General features: G+C 36.1%; 1 protein-coding gene across 4 annotated transcripts in view; it reads left to right on the plus strand.

The window, feature by feature from the left end:
- The window catches only part of Mindy3 (MINDY lysine 48 deubiquitinase 3), a 72,117-nt gene that overhangs the window by 45,457 nt on the left and 11,407 nt on the right, over positions 1 to 15,253 (plus strand). For all 4 annotated transcript variants that reach the window (XM_004662360.2, XM_045135245.1, XM_045135244.1 and 1 more), the window contains exons 11-12: positions 8,900 to 8,972; positions 14,322 to 14,394. In XM_004662360.2, the coding sequence (XP_004662417.1) occupies positions 8,900 to 8,972; positions 14,322 to 14,394 (146 nt within the window). The remainder of the gene's footprint in view (positions 1 to 8,899; positions 8,973 to 14,321; positions 14,395 to 15,253) is intronic.

The raw sequence follows: 15,253 nt of genomic DNA on the forward strand, positions 1-15,253 counted from the left end.
TCTGGCCCATCCCTCAGGCGCAGACACAGTAGTTGAGTGAGTAAAACTTTGGCACAGCTTTTCCTCTGACGCATTAGAAGTGTAGGGACTCTTTGCAATGTATTTTAGAAACATTCCATTTGAGTATTTTACATGCTAGACTTACACATGCAGATCTTTTTTCCCAGTTTAGGGAGATGGCTCAGCAGTTAAAGGAATATGCTTGCTAAGACAGCTGACCCAGGTCGCATTTCCCAATACCCATGCAAAGTCGGATGCACAAAGTGACACATGCTTCTGGAATTAGTTTGCAGTGGCAAGAGGCACTAGAATGTCCATTCTCATTTATTCATTATCTCTCCTTGCAAATAAATCAATGAAAATATTTTTTAAATAATTATTTCTTCCTTTCAAAATAAAATAAGACAAATGTAGAAAATTACATGAATGATAAATGAGACTGATAATACTTATTGGGCCCAATTTTAGATATGTTTAAATATAATATAGTGCTTGTATATTCTTCAGTATATAGAAAGTTCTAGAAATTTTTCTGCTTTGGAATTCTAAAAGAACCATCCATTATTTCTTTTAGTCTTTGATAAATTTAACTTAATTTTTGAATGTTTGCAAGTAAATTTGCAAATTTTCCAACTAAACATATTTATATACAATATAAACAAAGTTCTCTCTCCTCAGTTATGATAAAAGTCATATACTGTCTAACTTTCCTAGCATTTTCTCTTTTAGAAAAAACATCTTACACAATTCCTCTTCAGGTTTAATTGCAAATCCTATTTACTTACAATTTTCTTTCTTTTCTAGCCTTCTTATTTTTAACCAACCTTCCTTTAAAAGTTGAAGCCAATGATCCATGCTTATTAGCATTATCAAATAATTGGCTCAGTGTGAAAAATAAGTGGTTTGGTATTTTATTTTTACAAGAGTGTGGGTTACCTTATTTTCTGAGTGCAGCTGCATCATCTGAATATACTAATCTCCCAAAGTGCTCTTATGCAGCTTTCCCAAAGCTATTCAGTTAAGTTTCCTGTATTATGGTGTATTTATATAACTTTTTATGTCTTCTAATTTAGAATGTGGCCTCAGTTTCTTAATACTAATTTCCCTTAAGTTTATTTTATATTTGTAGGAAACCTATTAATTAGTCAAATTACAATTATTTGAAGGAGTATTTATTTAAGAGTTAAAAAATAGTTTTTAGTTTGATAGAATATTTTGTTTTGCATAGTAAGAAAACTACGGTTTTGAAGAAACTGAGGTGAGGGAAGTAGAGAAACAATTTGAATATTGTAAATTGAAGCAATTTGAGAATCCTCATCCTGGCAAGACATTTCTACTGAAGCCAGATGCCATTCATACATCCTTCATCACAGAAGACTAGAGGCACACACAGTCTCTAAAACTTTGCGGCAGTCATTGGAACTACACATATTTAGCTTTACGGATGCTGTTTGCCTCATTTTTGTAAATTTATTGTGATAGCTTTTAAATAGATTATTAACAAAAGTATATTTTTTGTATTTACTTATTCAGATAATTAAACTCCTATTAATGAATAAATCAGGTTTGAGGGTATTATAAATAAGCATCATCAAAATATACTTTATAACTAAGATATACTTTCCTAATTTGAGGAAAGGTTACATAATTGCTTCCCTGCAGAGAAATAACCCCTCAGGTATCTGTTTTATTTTGTGTTTTGTGTTGTTTTGCCTTTGAGGGTGAACAGTTTACTTTTTGAATCTAATTATAATTTTGTAAGAAGACTGAAGTTTAAGTTCCTGATTTACATTGTGGGTACAGAACCTAGTAATTATCAGTGACCCAGAGCTTAGCTTTTCAGTTTTACTAGCATCTCTTCCTGACCTATTAGAAAAAAGTCATAAAACACATTTTATGAGATGGGAAGTAAAGTTTTGTCAGTTTACTTGAAAATAAATAGTAAAATGAATAATAATTTTATGCATATATAAAAGCTGATCACATATATTTTTATGAAGAAAATTCTAAAGTTTTTTCAAATTTTAATTTGTCTATCATGTTTTGTGAATTATCTTTCTTATTTGTTATAAATGTGGGCTTTTTTTAAATAATTACCTAAACATCTCCGGTTTTAAATAAGAAAGTTCTCACTGTTCTCAGTGACAGAGTACTTTAGGGGGGAGTCCTCTGAGAAATACATGTAAGCCATCCTGTGTAGGCTCGAGTTTTATTCTCAGCATGCAGTGGAACGTCAGGAAATGTAACTGCAGGAGCCTTGTGGGAACTGCAGAGTAGTCAAGCGGCGAACTTCCCAGAGAACTTCTCATTATGATGTGGGCAAGGTGAAATGCAGTACATAAATGGACCTCTTCAGAGAAGAAACTTGATTCCTCTTAAGTAGGATGGAGTTTTCCATGCAGGTTATCTGAGCTTTGGCAGAACAAAACCTTTAGATATGCATATTGAGAAGGAACATGCCCTGTGAAGAAATCCTACCTGGGCACTTTTGATGGTATTAGGAACTTGCAAACCTACCACTACACAAGTGAAATGAATGTTTGAAAAGTAAATCCCTAAAGAGTTTTGAACCCAAATTTAACCTTTTGAATTATTTCCCTTTTTATCAAAAGATAAAACTAGTTCTTAAAAAAATAAGGTCATATAACGTGTTTATAATATACTAAATATTTTCTCTGAGGAAGTAACTATATCACACTTTGAGTTGGCTAATTTCTCTCAAAATAACTAGTGCAGTAGTCAAGAGTCACTTTTTTTTTATGATACGTAGTTGAATTCTTTAAGGGCTAGAGCATTCCTAGATTGTTTGGGCATTTGCCCTCTCATATATTTCTCTTCTCTAACCATTTTCACTTCTGTCAGTTTTATATTTGGCTTTTTTTTTTTTCGAGGTAGGCTTTCACTCTAGCACAGGCTGACCTGGAATTCACTCAGTATTCTCAGGGTGGCTTTGAACTCACTATGACCCTCTTACCCCTGCCTCCCAGGGCTGGGATTAAAGGCGTGTGCCACCACACCCGGATATATTTGGCTTTTAAGAATAAATTATTTTGGCCACTCTTAGTTACCTCTTACAGAATCAGTTATGGAGTTAATTTGCAATATAATTTCAAGAGGAGCACTTTACCTTTGAAAATACTTTGAATATTACTAGAATTATGTATGTAAAGTGACCTTTTTAATTCATTTGAATCTCAATGTGGATGAAAGTTGGTTATCCAATATAATACAAAAGTAGCTGAAATCTACCCAGATCATCTAATTTTGTCATCAGAAGATCAGTATTTACATTCTTGATAATCCATCTTAAACTCTTAAAGCTGGATTTACTACTCTGTCCCCCTTCTGTCTACTTTTCTGGTTATGAAAGGACTCTGTGCTTGGCATCATTTGACCTTGCCTAGGACAGAGCAGTTTTCCTTACAGGTAAAGAGCAATGAAAACGCATTGCTGTGTAAACACAAAATATATAAAGAAGCTTAATTTAATGTAAAAGAAAAGCAAACTATTTCCCTATTCCTGTATGAGCCACTGATCTTACAGTGGTGTTTGATACCGGGTGTTTGTGTTATCTCTGCAGAGCAGGTTACTTGGCCAGTTCTGCTTAAGTATTGTATATCTTTGATGGTTATAAACAAAATTTGCTTTATGTATCTATTTATTGGATAAAGTTCACAAGAAGAGAAGAATGTTTTATTTACAAGTATTTTGTAATAGTTTTCTCCTATATTTTATAGTTCCTGTCATTTATCTTAAGTAATGTTAGTATTCATATTTTTAAATTTCATGATGTGTACTATAGAAAAGGAATAGATTTAAGAAATAAAGTGTTTTTTATAGGTTAAACCCTAATTTGTATAATACACATCTGACTTATAGAATAAGGATAAGCAAAACAAAAGATATTAAAACCATCTTATCTAAAAGTTTGGTGAGAAATCTACCAAAATAGCTATTTCACTTATTTTGGTACTAAAACTAAAAATTAGAATCAGAAGCTTTTTTTTATTTGCTTGACTCACTCTTAGGATAATCTCCATTAGTAACTTAAGGTTATGTTAATATGGTTAATATACTACCTGAAAACTAAAATTTTCTATTTTTAATTATTTTGAATAGAAACCTTTCAAAATATACTGTACCTGTTCTTCACTCAGAGTCATCCTTGCCTTTTTGTGCTCTGCACAAACCTAAATACCATCCTAGCTTTGCCTTTGTGCTTTATCTCAATTTTCTGTTGTGACTTCTAAGTCCGGTCTGTAATATTCTGCTTCCTAAAAGTCCCTACCTCCCTTAGAATTTGTTTATTGTTTGCTATAGTAGAAAACAAAGCATTGTATAAAGAAGATAAAGCAGCCAGGTGGGCTTGGTGGTCCATGCCTTTAATCCCAGCACTCAGGAGGCAGAGGTAGGAAGATCACCCTGAGTTTGAGGCCACTCTGAGACTACATGGTGAATTCCTGGTCAGCCTAGTCTAGATGAGATCCTATGAAAATAAACAAACAAAAAAATAAAAGAAAGGAAGGAAGGGGGGGGAGGAAGGGACAGAAAGTATCATGAATAGAAGGGTGTTAAGTGTGTCTGTCTAGGATAAAGCCTGAGTTTTCTTTAGTCAGTAGTGATCAGTTCTCACCTCTAACTATATGTCTATAATTGATAGGAGGACATTGTAGTTGATTGCAGGTTTGAGAAAAGTTGACATATTTAACACTTGACAATCTGTTAGTTTTTGTTTGTCTTTCTTGGGTGTGTGCTTCTGTTTGCTACCTACTGATTAACATGTGCTTACTGAGATCTTGCTCAGAAGTCCATGTCTTGGTCTGAGTTATTTGCATTGTGAATGAACAGGAGCATCATCACACAGTGGACACCTTGAGCATTAAAGAGAAATCCTGTAGAAACCAGTTGAAAAAGACTAAACAGTTGTGAAAGTGAGTTGTATAGTTATGATCATGGAGATAGGCCACTTGTTAATACTAATACCATTGGTGAGTAGAGTGGCTCATACCCACCAGAGGTACTTTCTCCCACTGCCCACTACATTTCCCCTTGTTCATGTAGAGTCTGTGGTTTTATGGAGGAAGAACCTCAGTAGGCTGTTTGCTGTCCTGATGACCTTGCTGACAGAACACACTTAGGCAGCAGGAGGCTGGAGTTAGCCAGGAGTTTTATCTATTATTTGGAATGTAACCCTAACTACCTGACTAGCTTCAAATGATGCTATTTATTTTGAGAACACTTGATAATTGACTTAAAGTCAATTTTGTAGTAGCTCCCAATCATCTTTATTAGTGTAATAAGCAAGTAAGTAGCCTATATGAAACATTATAAAGTGATCTTAGGTAGAATTTTACTTAAAACTTAAAGGGTGGGCTGGAGAGATGCCTTAGTGGTTAAGTGCTTGTCTGTGAAGCCTAAGGACCCCAGTTTGAGGCTCGATTCCCCAGGACCCACGTTAGCCAGATGCACAAGGAGGTGCATGCGTCTGGAGTTCATTTGCAGTGGCTGGAGGCCCTGGCGTGCCCATTCTCTCTCTCTTTCTCTCTGCCTCTCTCTCTCTCTGCCTGCCCCTCTCTCTCTCTCTCTCTCTCTCTCTCTCTCTCTCTGTCACTCTCAAATAAATAAATAAAAATGAACAAAAAATGTTTAAAAACATAACTTAAAGGTCTATTAAATATCAGAACATTTTATCTTCTTGTTTGGAGAGACTTAATAAAACTAACATGCCTATAACCTAATATCTCATTTTTTTATATGACATGATCATTCCTGAAGTTAGGTAAAGTTCTTAGACATTCTGTGATTACACAGGATAACAGATGATACTGTGCAACAATTGTAAAGACCTAGGTAACATACTACTTATATCTAGAAAATAGAGGCCTTATGTTTCAGTACAGGTTTAGAAGGAGAGCTAATGTTAACACGTTTTTTAAAGTTGCAACAATCAGTAAGTATACTGATAAGGCAGAGAGCTTCATGAAAAGGAGACACGTGATTCTTTGTTGTGATACCAGATTATCCCGTTACAGCTTAGTTTCCCCTGGTTCTCTTCTGTAGTGCTTTGCCCATTAAGTAAAGATGGATGAAGGTAGATACTCATGGAGACTATATTGTTTAGCGGTCACTGTTGACTGGTGAAGTACCTGAAATAAATTGTTTGCCCTAACACTCATGTGGACAAAGCACCTTACATCAGGCTAATGGAGAGAATTAGCTTTAGTGCAAAAGCTTTTTTGGTGGTAACTAAAGCAGTATTTAAAATATCTGACTCATGTTTAAGATCTCTTCCTCCTGTCAGTCCATAAAAGGGTTCCAGATGCTGTACCCATAGAAGTTTTGTCCTAGACAGTACAACTAGAAATCAAGACCACACTTAAAAGCAGCTCTGCTGACTGAGTAACTAAGAATCACATCATTGGAATCTCTAATTAAAATTCAGTAGTGGGGAGACAGAATTAGTGTAAGTTCATTGGGACTTCATTTTAGAAGGTGAATTTTCTCAAGTAATAAAATACAGTAGCATATTTTTCTCCTTTGTCTAATGACTCTGGCCTTACGTGCAGACTTTTTCTTTACCATTTAATAGGCTGGAGGGAAGAAGGAAGAGAGAGAAAGGAAGACCAAGTAGGGCTGTGTAGGGATCCTCTTCATACTGCTTTACATAATGGTACATGGAGGCTCTGTTCTACTTCATCTGTTATAATACTGCTGGTATGCCAGTCGGGATGAGTTGAATTATTTATTTCCACTGAAATTCGGTGCATGGATCACTCAGTCACAAATCACTATACTAGGAACATTACTTCACCCAGTAGACCCATTCATTACAGTACTGTTAGCCAAGCAAAGCAACAGATATGACATATAGTATTTTTGTTGTTTCGTTTTGGTTAGAGTATAATTACTTTGTAAATTAGCATGAATTTTTTTGTTAAGACTTAGGATCAAGGCATCAGGTTCTCATTAAATTCTTCTTCCATTTTTGTTTTTGTTTTTGTTAACTCCGGTCGACCTAGAATTCACTATGTAGTCTCAGGGTGGCATTGAACTCTCCGGCAACCCTCCTGCCTCTGCCTCCCAAGTGCTGGAATTAAAGGCATGCTCCACCACACCCAGCAATTTCTTCTTGTATATTTTTATACTTTTCAGAAGTCTCTAATGTAAGGAATTTGATGTGACCATTCTTGTATGGCTAAAAAGTGAAATCTTCTTGAGTTCCTCAGTTTAACTGTGGTAATTTCCCAAAAATTTCACTTACTGGGAATGTTAAAGTAATGCTTTAATAATATTCTCTACTGTCTCATCCAATTTACAATTGAATCAAATTCAGAATAGCATAAAAAGTTAGACCAAAAGAAGACACAGGCACAGCCCTCAATGTAGAAAGTGTCAGCAAAATACCATTGAAAATTCAGGAATGCTGGGCGTGGTGGTGCATTCCTTTAATCCCAGCACTCGGGAGGCAGAGGTAGGAGGATCACCATCTTCAAGGCCACCCTGAGGCTACAGAGTTAATTCCAGGTCAGCGGGGACCAGAGTGAGACCCTACCTCGAAAAACCAAAAAAAAAAAAGGAAAGAAAGAAAGAAAATTCAGGGAAAAGCAATAATGAGAAGTTGTGTTGAAGGATGGCAAACCATAAACAATTGTATATTAATGAATTTTACAAAATACTAGATTATTTCATCTTTCACTGAAATGCATAAAAATATGTAAGAACTTGCATAATTTACCTTTTTTGATTTTCATTTTTAGTTTTTTTTTCCTTTTTCATAAAAACTGGATTTGCAACAAAGGTACTGAGAAACCATGTCTTCATGGTCCCCTAAGAATCATTCTTACTGATTCTTAACACTTCATTCATCGTCTGTGAACAGGGTAAAGGTGGATGAGGAACAAGGTTAATGAGTACATTTCTTACAAAATTTTGCCCACAGTACTTTTTAAATATTAACATTTACACTCCCACTTTTTTGTTGAGATAGGATCTTTCTGTGTATAATGTTGGCTGGCCTATTAGTGTGCACTACAACTTCTTTAAATGATTGGCGATGGTAAGAAGAGAGGCCTGGAAACTTCTCTGCTGACATTTGTCTGAGTTAACATAGTTAACCTGAGATCAAACCTATGACCAGAGCTAAAAACAGCAGCCTCATTCTCCATTCATGTCGGTTAGTAGTGGGATTTTTGCAGTGGCTGAGATATTGTGCAATAAAGCTTTGTGAAGAAATTAACATGGCACCAATTTTTGTGCTATGAAATTTTGATAATAATAATAGTGCTTGCTGTGTAATGAAATTCATTAGGATAGTTTGTTCTTTGAGGTAAAGGTCATTCAACACTAGGATGTTTTCTTTGAAAATTAAAACTTTGGACTTGTTGAATCTTTAGTTAGGTATGTTTAAATCATGCTTTCCAAAGTGATAACTTTCAAATACATTACTATATCAATTGTCCTTTGCTTATTAGGATAATCTCTATCATAGTTTTCATTCCCTGGAAAGTATTTTTAAGTTGTATTTTTTCTGTATTTTATGTTTGATTCCTTGAGAAAGAGAGTATATTTAGGTATATGTTTATTACATCTACAGTGATATAAATGTGTAAATCACAGGCTTTGCTGTATTCTTCAATACTTACCTGTAGGATGCTGAAGTATTTTAGTATCTCAAGTGTTCATGTAAAGCATCACATGAGATTATCTCCATTTTCTGTGGTTGAGTCTCATTTCTATCTTTCAGATACAGAATCAAGGGCTAGAGAGTTTGGGATTTCTCTGATCTGTCATACACCTATAGGTCTTCTAATTCCAGGTGTCACCATTCCTCTTCCACCCCTACTGTATATTTTCAGTGTGATACTGCAGCTGGTTGACAGCATGCATTTTCTCTTTCCAGGATATGGCCTTAGTTGCCCCTGAGGCTCCTTCTGAACAAGCCAGGAGAGTTTTTCAGACCTATGATCCAGAAGGTAAAAGTCTATTAACTTGATCTTATATCTTCATATATTTTGATAATATAGTCAAATATAATTTTAAGGTGAAATGATGAAAATGAGAAGTAAATATAAAAGTCATCTGCTGAGGTTCTCATCAGTTTCTGCCATTGTGTAAATTTTTTGTTTCTCTTGGGGTCCTGAGTTGCAGGGGATTTGCAAAGAGCTTCCTCAGAAGGTGATTTTTCCCTCTGTCACTAAATATCAGAGGTCAAAATTTAAGTAATTTTCTTCATTTTTTTCATCCAAATAAACATGAAACCTCTTCCATGATACATCTGTGTAATTGATTGTGCCAGGGAAAGGGAGTGAAAGAACATTATCTCTGTTCTTTCCTTACATTGAGTTTATCTGTTCTGTCAAGTGTGGTTTGGAAAGTTCACATAGATATTATTAAAATGCTGGCTATATTACTGTCTCCTGTTTACGTCCTGAGATAGCAGTGGTCCTTAACTCTTGTATCTACCTCACTAGTATCTCAAATACAACTTTATGTGGAACATCAAATTAGTTGGCACGAAAGTTGTTAGATGAGTGAAGTCCTTATGAACTTGAATGGCTTCAGTTATGTTTATCTGCTGTCTTCTAAAACTTTTTTACTCTTGAGAATTATTTTACTTTTCCTTAAAATTTTGAGTAAGGTAGATTCTTGGAATCTTTCCTTATGGCACTTACTAGCAGTATAGCTGTGGATTAGTTACTGACCGGTCTCTAAGTGTTTCTTAGATGCAATTTTTCACAGTAGCGCTGTTTCTTGGATTCTTTAGGTAGAGTAATAATAATGTTGGAAACAGCACTTTTCCCAGTGGTATGTAGGGATTATATACATGTGAGCTCTCTTCGCTCTGCCTCAAGTTTACTGTGGTTCTTTGTGATGTGTTGACTTTGAGTTAACATCTTTCCTTTGTCCATAAGATGATGTAAAAAGTAACACATGAGATTCAAATAAATATTGGGGTAAAACAAACTTAAATTAGTCATGAAGATTTAAAGAAAGATCACATGAGCAAATGGACACTAAAGTATTTCTGGAAACACAGGCAGGAGAGAGCAGTGCATGTCAGAGAGATACTGGTGAAAAGTTTGGCTGAGTAAAATGACAGGTGCCAGGGAAAGTTACTAGACAGACTTGACTAACATGAGTGTTTCTAGAGGTGACGCGTTACTGGTAATAACTAAGGAAGTTAGTGGTAAGAAATGACTGTGTTTCTATTTTAAAGAAATAGATTTCAAAGAATGAATTGAACAACTTTTCACATACCCACTTAAAAATTTAGTTAAGGTATATATTTTGTTTTCTGTCATCTTTAGCCCTTATATACCTCACATTCCAATGGAGAGTAAAAATTCATAGTGGTACATATGCACATATAAGTGCTTGCTCTGCTTTAGGATGTGTGTGAGGACATGTTTCTCTCCTTGTTGGCAGTGTAGAAGAGGAGGTAAACTACAGGATGTTTGCTTATAGCATGAAGTATGTAGGATAGTGTACCAGATAAAGTGGCCATCTCTCAGTTCTAGTCAAGTTTTATACTAAGGCTTTTGTTGTCAAAGATGTTAATCAAATTTTTCCTAATATAATTCCACAAAACATTCCAAAACCACAAAGCTGCCTTTGTCATCTGCTGTCTCAGGCATGTATTTGTTGCACTAGTGAAAGGCTTAGAGCCAAAATCGAAAACCAAGTGAATGAGTTCTTTAAATGTAAGAACTGCAAAGAGAGGATCAGAAGACGATAGAGAAGCTGCTATTGAATAAACACATAAACGCCTTCAGAGCAAGGAGTGGCCTGTTGCTGCAGAGCAGACCCAGACTTGAGGCTTGTATTACAAGGCTAGATGAAACCTCGTCAGTAATGCCGACACGGAAACATGCGCTGAAGGCAAAGATGTTTGTCATGAGCAGATTTGTGTGTTTGCTCTTTGCAAAATTTTCACATAATTAATGAGGTACAAAGTTTGTGCTGTTGGTTTTATTTATCAATTTTTCAAAGAAAACTGGGTTGTCTTATTATTACCAATACTAAGTTACAAGTTTTAGTCACTAGCAGCTTTTTAAGTTATAAGGGTTGTGCTTTGAAAATAAATATGTTTTTTTAGTAGAGGAAGAAAATTATAAGTTAAGATGATTTTGATACCCATATTTTTATGTAGATCACTTTAGCATGACTGCATACTGAATTATTTTTAAAAGCAAGCATGAGCTGGGGAGTTTGCTCTGTGGCTAAAGGCACTTGCTTGCAAAGCCTGATGGCCCATGTTTGATTCCCCAGTACCCTTGTAAAGCCAGATGCACACAGTTATGCATGTATCTGAACTTTGTTTGCAGTAGCAGGAGGCCCTAGCATGCCCATATTTTGTCTCTGTATGTTTCTCTCAGTCTCTCTGTCAAATAAATAAATTAAAAACATTTAAAAAGCAAACAAAAATTTCTTTAGCTACTTCAGAATAGATATCTCTATGTATGATTTATTTTAAAGAAGATAGATTTTATTGTCTCATCACTGTTCATGGTTTGATAATAATAAGGTGAAGGATTAAAACTGAAGTGATTTTTTTTAAAAAAATATTTTGATTCTTGAAGAGAGGCAGATAGATAATGGGCACTCCAAGGCCTCTAGCCTCTGCAAATGAACTCCAGATACATACACCACCTTCTGCATCTGGATTACATAGGTACTGGGGAATCGAGCCTGGGTCCTTAGGCTTCACAGGCAAGTACCTTAACCTTTGAGCCATCTCTCCAGGCCATAAAACTGAAATGATTTTTTTTTTAATTTATAATCTTTTCGTTCATTTTACAAATGGTATGCTTCTCTTTTCAAAATGTAAGCAAGTCAAATCTTCACAGATGTGTAATATGCTGATTCTTTCAAGCTTCACAGTGGTTCCAGTTTCCACTTAGCAAAATCTTGTGTATGGATAAATAATTGTCCTTTGTCACCCTTCTCCAAATCCAGAGAGTAGGTATGTGTGTGTCTTTATTCACTCCCCGTGTCATGTAGCTGCCATTGGTGACTGCTGCTCATGTGTCAGCTGACCATACCCATGACAGTGTTGTTCCCACTGTGTCTCTAGGACTTAGGAATTAAATTGGTGGATCTGTGGGCAGGTTAACCACCTAGAACACTACCTCTGTGAGACCTCACCTTCCATCTTCTAAACAAGTGCCTTAGCAGTGACATTTTAGAACATAAACTTGATTTATAAAGGTGATCCTGCAAGAAGTTGACATTGGTGACTGGTAATTATATAGAATATTGCAGTTACGTGAACCTAGAAGATATAGATCATTATCATCTTGACTTGATAAAACCAACTTGTGAGTTTGTTTCATTTCTCAACCTGTATATATTTGTAAAAAAGGAATATTCCAGAGGTGGTACTATGAACACAAGCAGTAGCCCCTCTGTACCACCAGTGTCTTTTTTTAAAGGTAATAAATATAAAGAAGTACTTTCTAAACTTATTTTGAACCGTCATTCCTAATTTAGTGGAATAAAAATTTGTTACACTCATTTTCCTTAAGCAATTAATCTTAATTTTAGATCTTAAGAATTTTAGAAGCTCGCTAATATTTTGTCAAGCATACTTACAAGGTTGAAAGGGTATTTTTGCACTGGTAATTTCTCATTTAGAATGCTAACAAAATTTTCATTTCAGCAGTACCTTGAAATACCTTCTTTTAGTTACTTGGTTCTGTTTAATAAATAATATGAAATTAAGAAATAATGGTAAGAACTGTGTGTCCCAAAGGTGTAAAGTGAGCCCTGTATAGGCCCATACAAAGCCTCTCAACCAGGTATATGAAGCAAGACCACGCTTTGTCATTCATTGAATCAGTTTTTGGGAGAAGTAGTGGGTGTTACCTTTCCTGAAATACCAATAAAGAAACAGAGGTAGGCTGATGTAGGTGGCCAAGATGGTGGACAACAAAAACACGTTGTAATTAAAGAAGAAAGAAAAGGAAAAGGAAAGAAAACACACACACACACACACACACACACACACACACACACACACACACACACTGAATATCAAATAGATACATGTGATAGCTCAGAAACGTACGGACTTATCGAAATAATTGTTCCTGCCTCCTGATGGTCAAATAAAATCTGTTTTACATTTAGAGACTGGACTTTTAGCTGTGACTTAAGTAAGCAAAACAAATTTTCCTTCACCTTTCAAATTCTATAAAAGTAAGCTCATAAAGCTTGAATGTTTTTTTCAGGTGCTTTCAAACAACTTTATTCTCTGTAGCCAAAGTATTTGTAACTTGACAAGCCAGAGTTACTCTAGCTCCCCACTTTAAAACTTGTACATTTGCAGTTATCATAAATGGTCTCTAGCCTTTTAGCCAAAGACACTCTGTCTTCACACAGGTAAACAACTATTTTGACATGTATATTGGAGGTATTACTGCAACCTCCACTTCTTTTCCTTCCTGGTAGCCTGTGCAACTGTGCTTTCTGATTTACGCTGTATTTGAACTGTGGGTTTGTTTCAGTCAACATCTGTGGTTCCTAATTGAATCACCAGTCTCGTTATAGAGCATGTCCTTTTGATCTTGTGTGAGCAATTATCCCAACCATAGACTTTTTTTTTTTCCAGTGGGACTCAAGAAATGGCTCCGTGGTTCAAGGCACTTGATTGCAAATCCTGCTGACCTGAGTTCAGTACTCCCTGGCACCCACTAAATCCATATGTAAATTGGCACTTATATTTATGCTTTCAAGGAGCCTATGACAGTGGAATGCAGAGCCAGGAGAATACGAAGCTCATGAGCCAGCTAGACTGGCGTTTGTTTGCAGGGAAGGTTCCCTGTCTCACAAACAGCGGGAGAAGAGCTCAGGTCATCCAGGCTGCCCTCGGACCTCCTCGCACACTTGCACACACACAATTTAAAGAAAAGTAAACAGTTGTGGCAGGTGGAATTTGTAAGAAAGAATCTTTTTCACTAGCTTTCTTCTTGAGAATTTAAAGGTTCACTTTATTGGAGGATATAACTACCTACTACATTATGTTATAACTAAGTGGAAAAAATTCTTATGTTTCAGATTTCTAAGACTGCTTCAAGAAGTTGTAATTTAGGTGTAAGATTTAATTGGTGTTCTCATGTGGTTCTTTTCTGTATTTGAAATATCCTTTGATCTCTGCCTATGTGCCCATAAATCTAATATAACAGAATATCTTGTAATATCAAAGAAAACTAACTTAACTCTTTGTATTCCTTTTATGTGATTTCCCCTGTATCTTCCCCTACTGAAATCTGACCAGTAATAATACGAAATATACTCTTAAGTTATTTAATTACATTTTTCAGATAATGGATTCATACCTGATTCACTTCTCGAAGATGTGATGAAAGCTTTGGACCTCGTTTCAGATCCTGAATAGTAAGACTGGAGGGTCACTCACTGAATAGTTAGAATGGAGGGTCACTCACTGAACAGTAAGAGACTGGAGGGTCACTCACTGAACAGTAAGAGACTGGAGGGTCACTCACTGAACAGTAAGAGACTGGACCTCACTCACCGAATAGTAACAGATTGGATGGTTACTCACTGATCAGTAAGAGATGGGAGGGTCACTCTCCGAATAGTAAGAGACTGCAAAGTCACTCACCGAATAGTGAGAGATTGAAGGGTCACTCACTGAATAGTAAGATACTGGAGGGTTAATCACTGAGCAGTAAGATACTGCAGGGCCACTCACTGAATAGTAAGAGACTGCAGGGTCACTCACCGAATAGTTAGAGACTGGAGGGTCACTCACCAAATAGTAAGAGACTGGAGGGTTACTCACCGAATAGTAAGAGATTGGAGGTTCACTGACTGAACAGTAAGGGATTGGAAGGTCACTCACTGGACAGTAAGAGACTGATGGGTCACTCACTGAATAGTAAAAGACTGGAGGGTCACTCACCAAATAGTAAGAGACTGAAGGGTTACTCACTGGATAGTAACAGATTGGAGGGTCACTCACCAGATAGTAAGAGATCGGAGGATTGCTCACTGAATAATAAGAGACTGGAGGGTCACTCACTGAATAGTAAGAGATTGGTGGATCACTCACTGAATAGTTAGAGATTGGAGGGACACTCACTTGAATAGCTAGAGACTGGAGGGTCACTCACTGAGCATAAGAGATTGGAGAGTCCCTCACCAAATAGTAAGAGACTGGAGGGTTACTCACTGAATAGGAAGACACTGGAGGGTCACTCACTGAATAGTAAGAGACTGGAGGCTCACTCAC

Source organism: Jaculus jaculus, chromosome 15 (assembly GCF_020740685.1).
Source record: "Jaculus jaculus isolate mJacJac1 chromosome 15, mJacJac1.mat.Y.cur, whole genome shotgun sequence".
Taxonomy (NCBI): domain Eukaryota; kingdom Metazoa; phylum Chordata; class Mammalia; order Rodentia; family Dipodidae; genus Jaculus; species Jaculus jaculus.